General features: G+C 40.0%; 1 protein-coding gene across 1 annotated transcript in view; it reads left to right on the forward strand.

The window, feature by feature from the left end:
* Positions 1 to 10,927, forward strand: part of DLEC1 (DLEC1 cilia and flagella associated protein) — a 2,498,134-nt gene extending 2,487,207 nt beyond the window's left edge. Inside the window, exon 38 of the mRNA XM_044067561.1 lies at positions 9,994 to 10,927. Within this exon, the coding sequence (XP_043923496.1) occupies positions 9,994 to 10,120 (127 nt within the window). The 3' untranslated portion in view covers positions 10,121 to 10,927. The remainder of the gene's footprint in view (positions 1 to 9,993) is intronic.
* The last annotated feature ends 4,490 nt before the right edge of the window (positions 10,928 to 15,417 follow it).

Below are 15,417 nucleotides of genomic sequence, written 5' to 3' on the forward strand. Positions count from 1 at the left end.
TGTTTATCTGTATTGCTAAAATAATGGTGGCTTAATGAGAAGAAAAGGCATTAAGGTGCAAAGCTAGTTGGGCCTTACTGATGGTCACTGTCCATCCCTCTCCTCTGTCTTTTGTCCCTCTATTGTATAAGTAAGCTTGACAGTCTGTAGGCTAGAAGTAAAAGTAAGGAATAGGATTACAAGGTGATTGGTTATTAATGGTGGAATTCAATGACTTATAAACATGTTAATTTAATGGAGGAGAACGCTAATGGTGATTTTGGAAAGTTTGTCATCCTGATTAATGACAGATGGATTTGTTGTATATCCTCGTCAATCTATATACTTTTTAAGATAAAGCAATTTAAAAATATTTTTGGTTAACAAATTAATAAAGAATAAACACATTAAAATTAATCTTTTTGTATGTCACACTGATTTCTGAAAATATATGACTGCTTGTCATATGTGGAATTTTGAGGCATTTTTTTTAATCTGTAGGCTTACATGGCCGCATTAATTTTAAAAGAATTACCAATCTGTTTATTTTCTTTTGTTCTTTTTATAGTTCAATATAGTGTTATATATTGCTTCATCTTTTGCTAGCTTCGGAATTCAGGTTGTTTGTGGGGCTGATAGAAAAATAGTGATAAAAATTGCTATTTTCATGTAGCTTTATTGAAATGGCATGTTCTTGTAAGTCTGAATATTTATGAGATAGCTGATTGACTGATTATTTTTTATCACTTGTTAACAACTTAAGTGATTTTCAAGTGTGTCCTCAGCCAAAGATATAGACCATAATGAAAATACAATGTATAATATATTAGATACAGTTCAGAGTTTCCATGAGTGACAGCAATTAAAATAATTTCTATAAAGGTCAGAGTTTACATGAGTGACAGCAATTCATTTCTGTAAAGGTGAGAGTTTCTTCTGCAGAGGTCATATTACCATGAGTAGAAGTATGTGTAATACAATGCACTGTGTAAAATACATTTCTGCAAAAAGACAAATTTGAACATTAATACAAGTACAGAAATACACAGTTCTTAAGTGTGTTCAGATAGAAAGAAGGGGGAGTTTCGGAATAAAACGGATTAAGAAAGAAACAATCAAGGTAAGAAGAAGAAGAGTGCATTCAGGAATAAAGAACGCAAAGGACTGTAGTTAAATTTGCCCTTTCTTTCACATTACATTATTAAAATCCATTTTGTAATGAGAAAGGCTATGCGGAATTACTGATCTGTAGAGCTGGAGGTCTAGACCTTTTGTTCTACTACTAAGCAGCTGGTTAATTTAGTTTCATCTATGTCTAGCTAACTGGTGCCCCTTGAGAATTTCCCCTTCTGATGAAGGCAGAAGACTGTTCCAAGTGCTGGGTAAAATAATTAATTTTATTTTCTGTGTTTTTTTAATTTTGAACTACTTTATTATTTGTATTCATCTGAATGCATTAAGCATTCTTTCCATTATTTCACAATACTAGGGCAGCTATATGAGGTAAGAAGATGAAACACAGACATCTGTTGATGGTATTGATAGAGTTAAGAATGGTGTTGAGAATGCTACTATAACCATTAAAAATACAGACTGTTGCTGTTATAAATATTTTAAAAATCTCCATGGCTTTCTTGGCAAAATAATTTCTGTACTTACGTATTATCGCAACCACATTGCGACCACGAGAAATGGGTCTTTCGCCATGCCATATCCCTGTCGAAATATCTCCTCAAACTTTAACGGGAAAAATAACAGTCCTTACTTGTTCTTCCTACCTGTCTTGCCAATTTATACAAATACTTTTGCTTTTTACGGGACGGTAGTCAGGTGGACAGAAAAGGAGCCGTGACTGTTCTAACACACTAACCAATTTTCCCCATTCATAGATGGTAGGTGTTCGAACCAAAAACTTTGTAAGTACATGACATCAGTCAGGCACACTTTAAACATTTCAGTACAGAGAAGTGGATCATCTTTTAATAAAACTGGGTCTCAAATCTGTCATCGAAGCATTCCTGTCAACCGTGCACATTAAATTGAGTACAGCAATCACCATCTGAATGAGGAATGCTTGCCGTTGAAATGCCATAGCCTTCCTAACATTTATGTCAGTGCATTTTTGTAAACCAACTGACTTTATAACGGCAGTGTTTTACAAATGTATCTCCGCTTTTACATTTTTTTCCATTCCCTTTACAGATTTCTGAGGAATTCGTGAAGAAAACAGGTGACAGCTTCGTCCTAACAATTATACACCTTGGCCAATTTATCTCACAGTGTGATCCTCCAGAAATAAAATCACTTTTCATTAAAAAATTGTACAGAACAGATACTGAAATGGATTACACTTAAGGCATATACATAGAGTGCTATGGTACAGTAAAACTGGGAATTACAATGTGAGGTAGTGAATCTGTTATGTGGTTGTGATAATATAGCAATAACCCACGCCTGGGTGTGGGTAATGCTGGATTTACCCACGGTTGGCGTGGTTTGGTCCCGAGGGCGAAGCCCGAGGGACCAAACAAAGCCAACCGTGGGTAAATACAGCATTACCCACACCTAGAAGTGGGTTATTGCTATTATACCATGACATTATTTAAGAAAAGAAATTATTACTTTTCTTAAATAATGGCATAGTATAATGCCTGTTTACTGCCCTTCCGCAGATGTCTGGCATCCGCGGCAGTTCTGATGTACCGCGCCTGCGCAGTACATCAGAGTTGCAAAAGCAACGGAGAAAGCAAGATCTCCGTTGCTTTTTATTAGCTATGTTAAATGGGTTTAACATAGCGAGACAGCTTTAAAATAAGCAACGGAGATGTCCGTTGCTTATTTTAACTGTCTCGCTATGTTAAACCCATTTAACATAGCGAATAAAAGCAACGGAGATCTTGCTTTCTCCGTTGCTTTTTAAACTGTTCGCTAGGTTAAATGGGTTTAGCATATGAGACAGCTTTAAAATAAGCAACGGAGATCTCCGTTTATTTTAAGCTGTCTCACTATGTTAAACCCATTTAACATAGCGAGACAGTGTTTTAAAGTAGAGTTATACTAATGGAAAAAGTCCGGCGACGGACCTTTTCCATTAGTATAACTCGATTTACAATGTGCACGCTGGCCAGTCAGCGTGCACGTTTTGGGGGGTCATGGTATAATACATAAGTACCCATCAGTGTGAAATAACAGTCGCTGCCTTGCTTTCCGTTCTATGTTTCATTCCTCATCTGCTTTCTTGGGAGTTACTGACACTTCACTGATATAGACCAGTTCCCAAAACAGGCTGAAAACATTTTTTGGCCACAGAACAGCTAGAAAGCAAGCTGCTTCTGCAGTTCCGAATGTGGTTGTGATAATACGCAAGTACCATAATTTCTGTTTATTGCAAATAAAGTTCATTCTGAGTTGTAAAAGGGAATAAAGAGTTATTGGTATTATACAGTGTTGATATGGTAGCTGAAACCATAACCTTATTCCATTGTCATTCCTACAATGCATGGCAAGACCAGGTAGTCATAGTTTAGCATGGCTCTAAAGCTTTTGGTTTTAAACTCAAAATTACAAGCTTTTCACAGAATGCTGATTCTTGAACCATCTAAAGATTGTTGATATAAGTGTATTGGTTGAGTAGTATGCTTGCATAGTTAACTAAAACCATCCAATCCATTTTGTGTCCTATGGATCTGCCAAAGACCACCAACTGTATTTTTTGACAGGCTTCAAATTAAATCTATTATTTTTCTTACTTTCCCACTGATCTCAGACTTACTATATTTCTTATATCGTACCTGCTTTAGACTGAGAAGTCTTCAAACAAGTCATTTTACTCAGTCAACAAAATAAAATAATTTTGTGTTATATCCCATGATAGACGCATAAACATAGTTTCATAGTTTCATAGTTAAGTACTAGGCTATCTGCCCTGGGGCATTTGTAAGCCTAGCCATAGTGATATGGCTTTCGCCACCCCATGTAGTGGTACCGAATAGAATTAGAGTACTGTGCCTCTGTCTAGTAGTGACACAGTGAAAATCCCCTTACATAAATGAATTAGTTTACTGTGCCCCTGTCTAGTAGTGACACAGAGGTGACCCCCGGGGTAAACCTACAATCTCCCATCCACTCATCAAGGTTTCTCTTGAAGAGTGTCAGTGAGGGGCTCTGCCTAACATGAACTGGGATTCTGTTCCAGAGCATGGGAAGCCTCTGGGTTATGAATCTATCCCTCCAACATGTTCTATTCATACTTGTGCCGAGGTTTAAGTCTTTGGCTCTTGTGGTTCAGATGGATTTGGATCTTTTGAGGTGGAGCATGTTCATCAGATCCTGATTGGACATGGCCTTGTATGTCAGGCACAGATCACCTCTGAGCAGACAGTATGCTACTGAATAGAGCTGGAGTTTCTTTAGTCTGGCAGAATAAGACATATGTTGGAGACCCTTGATCCTCTTGGTGAGGTACTTTTGTGGTCTCTCCAGCTGCTGCAGGTGCCGGGTGAGGTACATACCAAATGGGGCATTGTACTCAATCATGGGTCTGATAAGGGAGGGGTATAGGGGTACAATGACCTCCTTTGATCTGGACGTGAATCCCTTCATGATAAGGTGGGCAAGGTAGAATGTCTTTCTAACCACTTTGGCAACGTGGGTGTCAAATGAGAGGTTGCTGTCGACTTGAGTCCCCAGGTCTCTGATTACTTTTTCTGTACTCAGTGGGTTACTGTCTATGTGATAATTTGTGGGTACCTTGTTTTTCCCAAAGGGGATGACTATACAATTTTTGGCATTTAGTTTAAGGCCATGACACCAGCACCAGTTGTCCGTTTCTGTGAGGCCATTCTGTAGGATGTATGTGTCAGCTGGTATATCGACTATGGCGCCTAGTTTGCAGTCATCTGCGAACTTCGTCAGCCACAACCCTCCCATGTTTGCTTTAACATCTGAGAAATAAATGCCGAACAAGAGGGGTCCCAGGACAGAGCCCTGTGGGACACCACTTGTGACTGGCTTTGAGTCTGACAAGGCTCCAGCGATTTTGACTTTATGGGTTCTGTCTTTTAGCCAGTTTGCAACCCATCTAGTGACATATGGGTTTACATTTAAGCTGCTGAGTTTATCTATGATGCCTGAGTGGGGTATTGTGTCAAAGGCCTTAGCTAAGTCCAGGTAGGCTGTATGGACTGCTTTGCCCTCATCAATGGCTCTAGTGACTGTTTCGAAAAAATCAACAAGGTCCAAAAGGCAGGATCTGCCCTTTACAAAGCCGAACTGGGTGGGATCAAGTGTCTGTAGGTCCCCAATGTCTCTGTTTATGAGTTCCATAATGATTCTTTCCATAGCTTTGCAGACCAGGCTGGTTAAGCTTATGGGGCGGTAGTTTCCAGGGTCTGTAGAGATGCCTCCTTTGTGGAGTGGGACCACTGTTGCTGTACGCCAGTGTTCAGGTACATATCCTGTGGTAAGGCTAAGGTTAAATAGCATTTTTATGTGCGGGTTAAGCTCCTCTTGGAGTTCACGTAGCATGCAACCCGGGATGCCGTCAGGTCCCATTGATGCTGTGTTTTTAGCTTTGCTGAGGGCTGCTCTCACCTGGACATCTGAGATGACAGGGAGATTACATTCAGCTGGGATAAGTATTTCATCTTTTGGGGGTGAGGGAGGGGAGAAATTTGCACTGAACCTGTCAGCCAGAATGTTGGCAATATCTATGGGTTCAGTGTATTTTTTGTCATTGTGAACTAACTCTGAGCATATCTGAGGGTTTCCGCCCAGGTTTCTAACATAGCTGAAGAAGGCCTTGTGGTTATCTTTAGTGTCCTTAGCGATTTTTCTCTCAAAGTTGGCCTTGGATGTTTTTAGGAGGGAACATAGCTTTCTGCTAGTGTTGATCAGAGATGCCTTCCCTTCATGGGATTTAGCTCTGTCGTGCAGTAGCTTCCTTCTTTTGTTATACAATTTGTTTATGGCTGAGGTCCACCAGACAGGACGCTTGCCCTTGGTGGAGAGGGTCTTGGATTTATTTGGGATTGCATGATCCATGCATTCTTGGAGATGTCCATATAACGCATTTGTGAAGGATTCAGCTTTGTGGGATGTGGTTTCCACTGGCCCAGTGGGCTTAAAGGATACCATCTCAGTCTTAAGAAGAGTGAAGTCAGCTTTTGAGAAGTTTTTCACTATAGTCTTTTGTGCTGGGGTGTAGGTGGGATATGTATATCCAGGGTGATTAGTTTGTGGTCAGATCTCACTAGTGAGGGGTATACTTCCGGTGTGGAGCATTTTGTCCCCATGTTTGTGATGATCAGGTCTAGTATATTATCTCCACTAGTGGGAGATGTGACTAGCTGTTCCAGTGCATTTGAATTTATGAATTCCAGGAACCTCTGGGCCAGGGTGTTAGGGCTAGAATAATGCACCCAATCTATGTTAGGGTAGTTGAAATCTCCCAGTATGATGGTATTTGGTGATACATTGATATCCCCTAGTGTCTTCAGGAAGGCTGAATGGGGTTCCTGAGATTGGGAGGGTGGTCTGTAACATGCTACCAGTTGTATAGCAGTATTTCCTATGGTTAGTTGCACCTGTATGGTCTCCGATGCTTCATGTGTTGCTACTAACCTGGAGGTGTGGGTGTCCTTGATGAATATGGACACTCCCCCTCCCTTTGTGGTTCGGCCCAGGTTTTGGGGTCGAAAAGTATGATACGAGGTATAGCCTGGTAGTGCTGGGGTGCTCTCAGGAGCCTTGAACCAGGTTTCCGTTACTGCACAGACGTCGATGTTCTCCATACTGAGGAGTGCTTCGAGAGCCTGCATCTTGAGATTTAGACTTCTGGCATTGAGCAGCATTACCCTTAGTTTTTTTCCATTTTTGTTTTCTAAGGAGGTGGGTTTGTCTTTTGAGCCTTGCCTAAAAAAGGCACTATGGGGGTGGCAAGAGCCTTAGCCAATATCCGGAAGCCCAGTGGTGACAGGTGTAAGCCATCCCTTGTGAAGCAGTGTGGCTTGTCCAACATGTCATCCCAAGCAGACAGACATTGGATCCCTTTAGAATGACACCAGTACTTGAGCCAATTATTAAAGCTGATCATCTTGTCATTGTATTGAGGCATCATTCTTGGTGAGGGCAAGATGCTGCTCAGGGTCAGGGTCATACCAGCCTGGGCTACATAATCAGAAAGCTCCTCTATGTCTCTTTTCATGTAGTCCAGGGAGGTACGTCTCAGGTCATTCACGCCAGCATGGACAATGACGGAGTCATATTTGTACTTGCTTTGGAGTGACCTGAGTGCGTGTGTTATGTGGCGGATCCTAGCTCCCGACAGGCAGCTCACAGTCACCCTCTCCTTGCTCAGCCTGGTAAGCGGGACATCAGTGTGTCTGACTATAGAGTCACCTATTACTAGTGTATCAGGCATGGTGTTTGGCCTTAAGGGCTGTGATTGCTTGACACACTGATTTATTGAAGTATGTGTTGCATGTGTTATGTTTTGAGGTGGTGGATTTTTGGGTGTCTGCTTCGGAGGCCTCTGTTGTTTTGGTAAGTTTTTTATTAGAGACTCCGAGTATGTCTTTGTGTTATTATGTGATTGGTTTGCAGTTGGGGTAGGTCTATGTGGGACTGGATTTGTTGTGTGTGTGGTTACCATCTCCTCCTGTCTGGTCTTGCCAGCCTTGATTTGAGAGAGTTCAGCCTCCAGTTTGGCTATATAGTTGCATCTCTCACATGTATTTGTGTTTGTTGGGAGGAGGAGAGGGTTGTCTGTGTACATGAGACAATTGTAACATTGTCTCAAGATTCCCAGATTAACCAGCTGAACCGGAGAGGATGCCAGCACTCTACCACTCGATATGCTAGAATAGTATAAGGGAGTGCTGTGCCTTTAAGGGAAGTGGGTATTTACAGGAGTAGATGTAGTGCTTACTTTAGTTTGAGAGTGCTTACTTATAAGAGAGGTTTTGAGAACAAGTGCTAGGCTTATAATATAGCGAGTAGACTGATTATACAAAGAGTAGAGCTTTCTTAAGGGAAAATTTGAAGAGCAGACTTGGCAGAGCCAGAAGAAGTTTAACCTTGTTTAACCGGCGCTGCGCTATGCGCACAATCGCGCAAAGCTGTGCAAACACGGATTTTAAACAGGGAACTTCAAAAGACCTAGAAATGGTCCAAAACAACCAATTACTACAGCTCTTGTGCTGAGGTCACTTCCCTCAAGGACAGGTAGGCTGCTCAAGGCTCCCCACTCCCACTGGTGAACAAAGAAACTTCCTTTTATCCAAGTAAGGTAATGGACAACACAGGAACTACACCACAGCCCAGAATACAGCAAGGCCTGTAAACTGGTCTAAACTAGTCGAGGAGAGGCAGGAAAACAAGGATTGTTTTTTTTGTTTTTTGTTTTTAGATAGAAAACACACAGAAATGCAGAAACAGCAATAAATCAGTTGTACAGGCTAGCACACTTTAGTGGGCAGCCTCAACAGTTAAATTAAACAGCAAACAAACAAATTTTACATCAAAATTCGACTAAATGTAACTTTAAGTGCAGATAGTATTAAATGCAGTAAACAGCTAAAAAAACAGTTAAAGCTTGCTTGAGGTAAGCACTAGAAGGTAATTCAAGTAAAAAAACAGCAGGATACTTAAATCAAGAAAGTAGTTGCTTTTCTGAGTTCTCTGTAGCTAGGACCACTCTGCAGGACCACGTGGAGCTGTGTCTGAGTAGTATAGCCAGAAATAAATGCCAGAGGCGGATTTTAAACAGAGAACTTCAAAAGAGCTAGAAATGTTCCAAACCAACCAATTACTACAGCTCTTGTGCTGAGGTCACTTCCCTCAAGGACAGGTAGGCTGCTCAAGGCTCCCCACTCCCACTGGTGAGCAAAGAAACTTCCTTCTATCCAAGTAAGGTAATGGACAACACAGGAACTACACCACAGCCCAGAATACAGCAAGGCCTGTAAACTGGTCTAACCTAGTCGAGGAGAGGCAGGAAAACAAGGATTATTTTTTTTGTTTTTTTGTTTTTAGATAGAAAACACACAGAAATGCAGAAACAGCAATACATCAGTTGTACAGGCTAGCTCACTTTAGTGGGCAGCCTCAACAATTAAATTAAACAGCAAACAAACAAATATTCAATCAAAATTCGACTAAATGTAACTTTAAGTGCAGATAGTATTAAATGCAGTAAACAGCTAAAAAACAGTTAAAGCTTACTTGAGGTAAGCACTAAAAGGTAATTCAAGTAAAAAAACAGCAGGATACTTAAATCAAGTGCAAACATGGTGTTGTCAGTGCAAACATGGCGTTGTCAGTGCAGTCAAAAATGTGGTTTGTGTGTTTTGGGATATATTATTAATATAATTAATGGGAACACTTTGGAGTTATTAACTGCTTAAATGAAAGTAAAATGCTCAGCTTTAGCTTCTAATGTAGTAAACTTGTATATTTTACACCCACTACACACACACACACACACACACACACACACACACACACACACACACACACACACACACACACACACACACACACACAGACACACACACCCACAGATACACACAGACACACACACACACACACACACACACACTCACACACACACACACACACACACACACACACACACACACACACGCCCACTACACACACACACACACACACACACACACACACACACACACACACACACACACACACACACACACACACACACACACACACACACACACACACATTTATTGACATCATCATAGAAAAAAACACTTTGTTACGGTAGGGAAATAAAGTCCTATTATTACTACAACTGCCAGTATACACAACACTTTTCGGAGTACTCCTTTACTCAACAGAAATGTACTGATATATAGTTTTGCATTATCATTTACCAGCTTTACAAATTTCATTTCTAAATGACAAGCATGTATAATAAATGTTTAAGATTTATTTGTTTGTAACTCATGAACGTTCTACAAAATCAACTAATGAACTATCTAATTTTTTTTTCAGAGACAGCAAAGAGTATGAGGCAACACTGATAGTGAATGGAATGTTAGGAGAACAACCATGTAGACTTCATTTGAAAGGTTGTGGATCCTACGATGAGAAATATGAAAAGATCTTAGTGCCATACTAAAGCTCCTATTTATGGAAATCATGAAACTTGGTCCAGTCAGTCAAATGTTAGTTATGTGGTTTAAATACGGAGTTACACTATATTCTCTGCCATGCTTGACATGTGTAACTTTCTGCTGGTACTGAGCCATTTGTGTTTAGTTGTATTTTACATCATTAGGCTTAGCCTAAGCACTTCACTTTCTTATATTTACACGTCTTAAGAATAATCGATAAGTATGTGTATAAGCACAAACTGTATCAAATATTAAAGTTCAAGTGACATGTGCAGGCACACTGGCACAACCTACTGTGTATATGTTAGAGCATACAACCTGTCATACTGTGCTCATCAACACTTCTAGCCATGTAGTCTTCTTCGCTAAGTTATCTCTTCATCTCCTGCTGCTCTGTCTACTCACAGCTACCCCTTCATACTGTACACTGCTGCTCTCTCCATTAGCCAGGTTTTAGCTTTGTGTCTTACAAAGAGTGTCAGTCTGTCCTTCAGATCATATCACTGTTGCGGCCACTGACTGTTACTGCTAAGATCACATTCTGATGTCACTACAGTGTTGGAATTTTCTACTTCAACTTCTCTTGAATCTTCAATCTACACTTCAGTTACCTTTGCATTTAGTTCTCTTAATACTTGGCTTTTAGTGCCTCCTTGCATGAAGCTTTATTTGGAGAATAACTGTAACTTAACGACTGTAATTTCTGATTCCTCAAACAAATAAATTAAAAAGAGAAGTTTTATAGTGCTACTTCTGGTTTCATCTCACTGTAATTAAGAGAAATAAATTTCTAGTCAAAGTACTTCAGAAGACTCAGTACTTGAATAGTCTTTTATTTCAGTGTTATAACACAAACATATGGGAATCCTATTCATAATCATAAAGACAGTGAGAAGAGCAATTTACTGCTTCAGTCTTTAAGTCATATCACAAGGATACTATCAACAGCAGTTTGACAGATAAGCAGTCATAACAGGTATATCACCTTGTTTATGAATCTGGCTTTGTGCACATATCACAAAAGTGCAGACACAACCTTGTTAGCATACTGGGCTCTTTTCATGTACATTTAGTAATGTGTTTAAAATGTCTCACAATTTAAATGAAAGAGTTATGTCAGTGAGGTGCTAATGAGGTTCTTCACGGAGTATGGGTTTGAGTCCCCTAATATCCACTTGCAAACTGGGAAGTCATTTACCTGGAGAGTGCTCCAGTATAACCCATGAAAAATGGCATACCTAAATCAGTTTATTTGTTACAGATAAATAAAAGAGTGCAAATTCAGAGATGGAATAGAATAACAAATGCATAACACTTACTTGGGACCTAGTCTTGTGCTCAACACTAATGACTGATAGCTGTATGATCAGTCGTTAGTGTGAGACTGCCGTATTTTCTCAATAAAGACTGAAGTTGTAGTTTCACATGGAATACTCCTTTCACCAAGACTGTATGACCTCGTAGTTGGTGTATATATAAGTAACAAGTCTGGGGGTGTAGCCCCCTACATAGACGTGTGCAATAGGGTTTGCTGTCCCATGCAATTTTAATTTTTTTCTGTAGATTTTACACTTCAAACTCAGTTCTCATTCAGGAGATTTTGGTCCTTTATGATCAAAATTTTGATGCTTGATCACGGGGGAGTCAAAGTCATGTCAGGAAGTGTACATGTTTCCATGCAAATAAATGTGCATTTTCTGAAGACAGTCCTCATCATATTATTTTCTGTTGATTGCCTGTCTTCTAACAGAAAGCAAGAGATGCATTGTTTTTGCATTATAAAGAAATTATTGTCTAGGCAATGCTTCCATTCGGCAGTCAGCAGGTCAGGGCAGTTCTCTCAGCATGAAAGGAAGCCTACTGCTTATCCATTTAAAATAATACATGTGAGGAAACACTAAGATTCCCACTCCCTGAAAAAAACAGAAAACACAGAACTCAACATAACATGTAGTTCAAAAGACCTAATAAATAAATACAATAGAAACACAGTAGAGACACTAAAATGTAGTTTTATTTAAACAAAAAAGCAAACTTGAAGTAATACTTACCTAAAGAAGGAAACCATGCCATACCATATAGGTTGTTTGTCATATATTCAGGCAGGAAGCTCTAAAAGAAATAGCTCCCACACATTTATTTATTTATTTATTTATTTATGTTTATTTACAAAGGCAGAGCACTGACTAATAGTGACCAATTTCAGGCCCAGCCGGGTTGCTCTGATAAAACAAGTAGTCAGGTTATGTATTGTAGGAGACAAATGTACAGCACGCTTAATATGTAAGTGCTGCTGTATATACAATATAAATACAGTAAGTATATATATATATATATATATATATATATATATATATATATATATATGAAAAAATACTGTCAAATAATAAGTAAGAAGAAGGAGACATATATATATATATATATATATATATATAGATAGATATAGATATACCAATAACAAAGAAACAAACTAAACTTAAATGAAAAAAAAGCCACAAATATGAAGAAAAATACTCTTTTAATCAGCGCTTTCGTCAGTAGATACACTTGACTTCATCAGATTACATAAATCATTGACATCACTTCCAATTAAAAGCCAGGCACCACCACATGACCACAATTAATTTCCTCTACAGGATTCAAATTGTATTGCAACACTGTTTCTGAAGCTGTATTGCCCCTACAGGATACAGGTTGTATTACAACACTATGTTTTAAAACTGAACATTGAAATATATGTGAAACTTGATTAAGAAATAATAATAAAAAAATTGCAAGACAAAAACAAACTACAATAGATATAGATATGTATGCATACACACACATATATGGGTCCTTATCAGAAGGACAAAAGCTCACAAGAGCAAATGTCAAAAGACCAAACTAGGAAACATTGAAAACCCGGAAGGTGAAGAGACAAAGACCTTGATTGTGCGGGATCGTGGTGCAGTGGGAATGGGGTTTTGGTCCTTTCCTGTACTTTTCTAGGGAGCAGTCATTTTTTTCTGTCAGTTTTAAAGTAGGGCAAACTAACTGATATATCTTATGTGGATAAATTAACTTCTATGGACTTGGTAGTTTAACAGACATCATTTTTGGCTTGACCATGGAATAGGTTGTTGGTCCCATGGTTGGTCCTTCTTCCAGCCACAAAAAGAATAAAGTTAAGCAAACAGCCTTTGCCACCACAGCAGGCTAGCAGTTTGCCTCAGACACAGGTTTGTGACTCTGCTGTGGTCATTTGTTGTACCTCAGACCACTCAACTTTAACCCCAAATCCCTCTGGTGTAGCACCTACAGCCACTGTGGACCAGGGGTTAGCCACGTCCTTTGTGGCTGTTGGAGTCCCCTCAGTGGACAAGGAAGAGCCACTCTTGTCAGTCCTGGGAGAGGGAACAAGGAAGGTTTCCCTGTTATGTCAGAATGCTGTGCCTATTCCTGGGGAAGTAGTGGCTGCTATTAGTAACATGGTTAGCCCCTTTTTTTCCTGTCAAAAAGAAACAGAAAACCAAACGTATATACTCTTCTTCAAATTTCTTAGGATAGGAGTAGTTTACTGGGACTGGCTCAGTGCTTAATGCAGGCTGCTGATCTTTTTTGTAGACTAGTTTCTGGTAAAGGAGACATGCCTGTTTTCCTGAAGAGATTCAAGATTCTGAGTCTCAATAGGAAGATGCAGGGATGGATTTAGGGTTTTGTCCTCAGATGTCCCATTCAGACTCAGAGGAGTGCTCGGTCTCTGATTATTCCTGTGGGGATTCACCTTCTCTTTGGCTATTGCTGGAATGTTCCACAGTTTTCAGTTTTGCTGAGGTTTCTCAGTCCCTCAGAAAATACTATGAGTTGTTACAGAAGTATTTTCCAAAACCTGCACCAATTGCTCCTGTCCTGTCTGCTTTAGAGGATGTATGTGTTACTGCCTGCAATTTTCCTAATAGCCAGCTGTCCGTAAAATGGCAGATGTGATATATAAAGTTCCTCAGTCTTTTGAATGTTTATACACTATTCCCAAAACTGATCACGCAGCCATAGCCTTAGTTGAGTCCACTGCTTCTAAGCATGTAGTTAATTTCAATCCTACTCTTTTTAATAAGGATGGAAAATTTATTGATAGGTATGGGGGAAAGTCTATACTTCTGCAACTTTAATTTTCATAATTTTAACTTGATAATCGTATGTTAAAGTTTAATGTTATGTTGTCAGTCTCGCCTTCATTCTTGCTGGATGGGTTCGGAGCCGAACCTCGGCTCTGACTCGGCCTATTACTAAAGCTCGAGAGCTATTTTTACCGGCTCGAGGCTATCCTCTGTCCCATAATGCTACGCGTCATATACCCAGATCTCGTTTGCCGCTTCAGCTACGAGGTTGCATCTTTTTGCCGGCTCCAGGTTGTATTAATCTTTTTCTTGTATTTAGTCAGTTTTTTGGGTTCTTACCTTAGCAATAGTTATTCCTAGTTCCTACCCTATAGATCCCTGTTTAGAATCCCCTCTTAGGTATTTTTTTTATTCAGTTTTCCCCTCACTGAATAGTTAGGCCTTTGGCTAAACTTGTTCTATTACAGTTCTGTAGTAGTAAATCCCTTTGGATTTTTTCTGTAGATTTTATTTTTCTTGTATGTGTGTGCCTAGAGTAAACTGTGTTAAAAAGTGTTGTTTTTTTTTTTGTTTTTCTTGGTCTGTTACAAGCTCTTTGTGTGTGTGTGTGTGTGTGTGTGTGTGTGTGTGTGTGTGTGTGTGTGTGTGTGTGTGTGTGTGTGTGTGTGTGTGTGTGTCTGTGTGTGTGTGTGTGTGTTGGCTGATTGTGACTAGACCACTTAGAATTGTCTTTTTCTGCCCGTCATCCTTGTTTCAGGATGTCGAAAGACACCAAGGTTTCAAGCTTCAACAAGTGTGACTCGTGCTGTCAGAAGATGTCTCTGACAGACGGTCACACTTCTTGTGTATATTGCTTGGGACCTCTACACTGCAGGACTCTTGTTCTGTCTGCCATGCGTTCAGTCCAAGAGTCCTGCAGGAACGCAAAAACAAACTTATTTTGAGAGGCTTGTTGAAGCCTGAAGGTTCCCCGGCTAAGCCTTCGTCGGGTAAACCTTCCAAGCCCGCCAAACCGTTGGCTCCATGTCCGGAGCCGTCGCCGAGCAGCGCTACTACTACTACCTCTGCATCGGTTCCAGCTGGAACCGATGATTCGAGGCCTCAGTCGGCTCCGACTCTGCTGTCGGAGCCATCTTCGAGCAGAAAGCGGTCCAGGTCTCCTTCCCTGGAATCTGTCCATTCGGCTCCGAAGTCTCCCTTGTTAT

The sequence above is a fragment of the Protopterus annectens genome, chromosome 3.part1 (assembly GCF_019279795.1).
Source record: "Protopterus annectens isolate FY-2018-M chromosome 3.part1, PAN1.0, whole genome shotgun sequence".
Taxonomy (NCBI): domain Eukaryota; kingdom Metazoa; phylum Chordata; order Ceratodontiformes; family Protopteridae; genus Protopterus; species Protopterus annectens.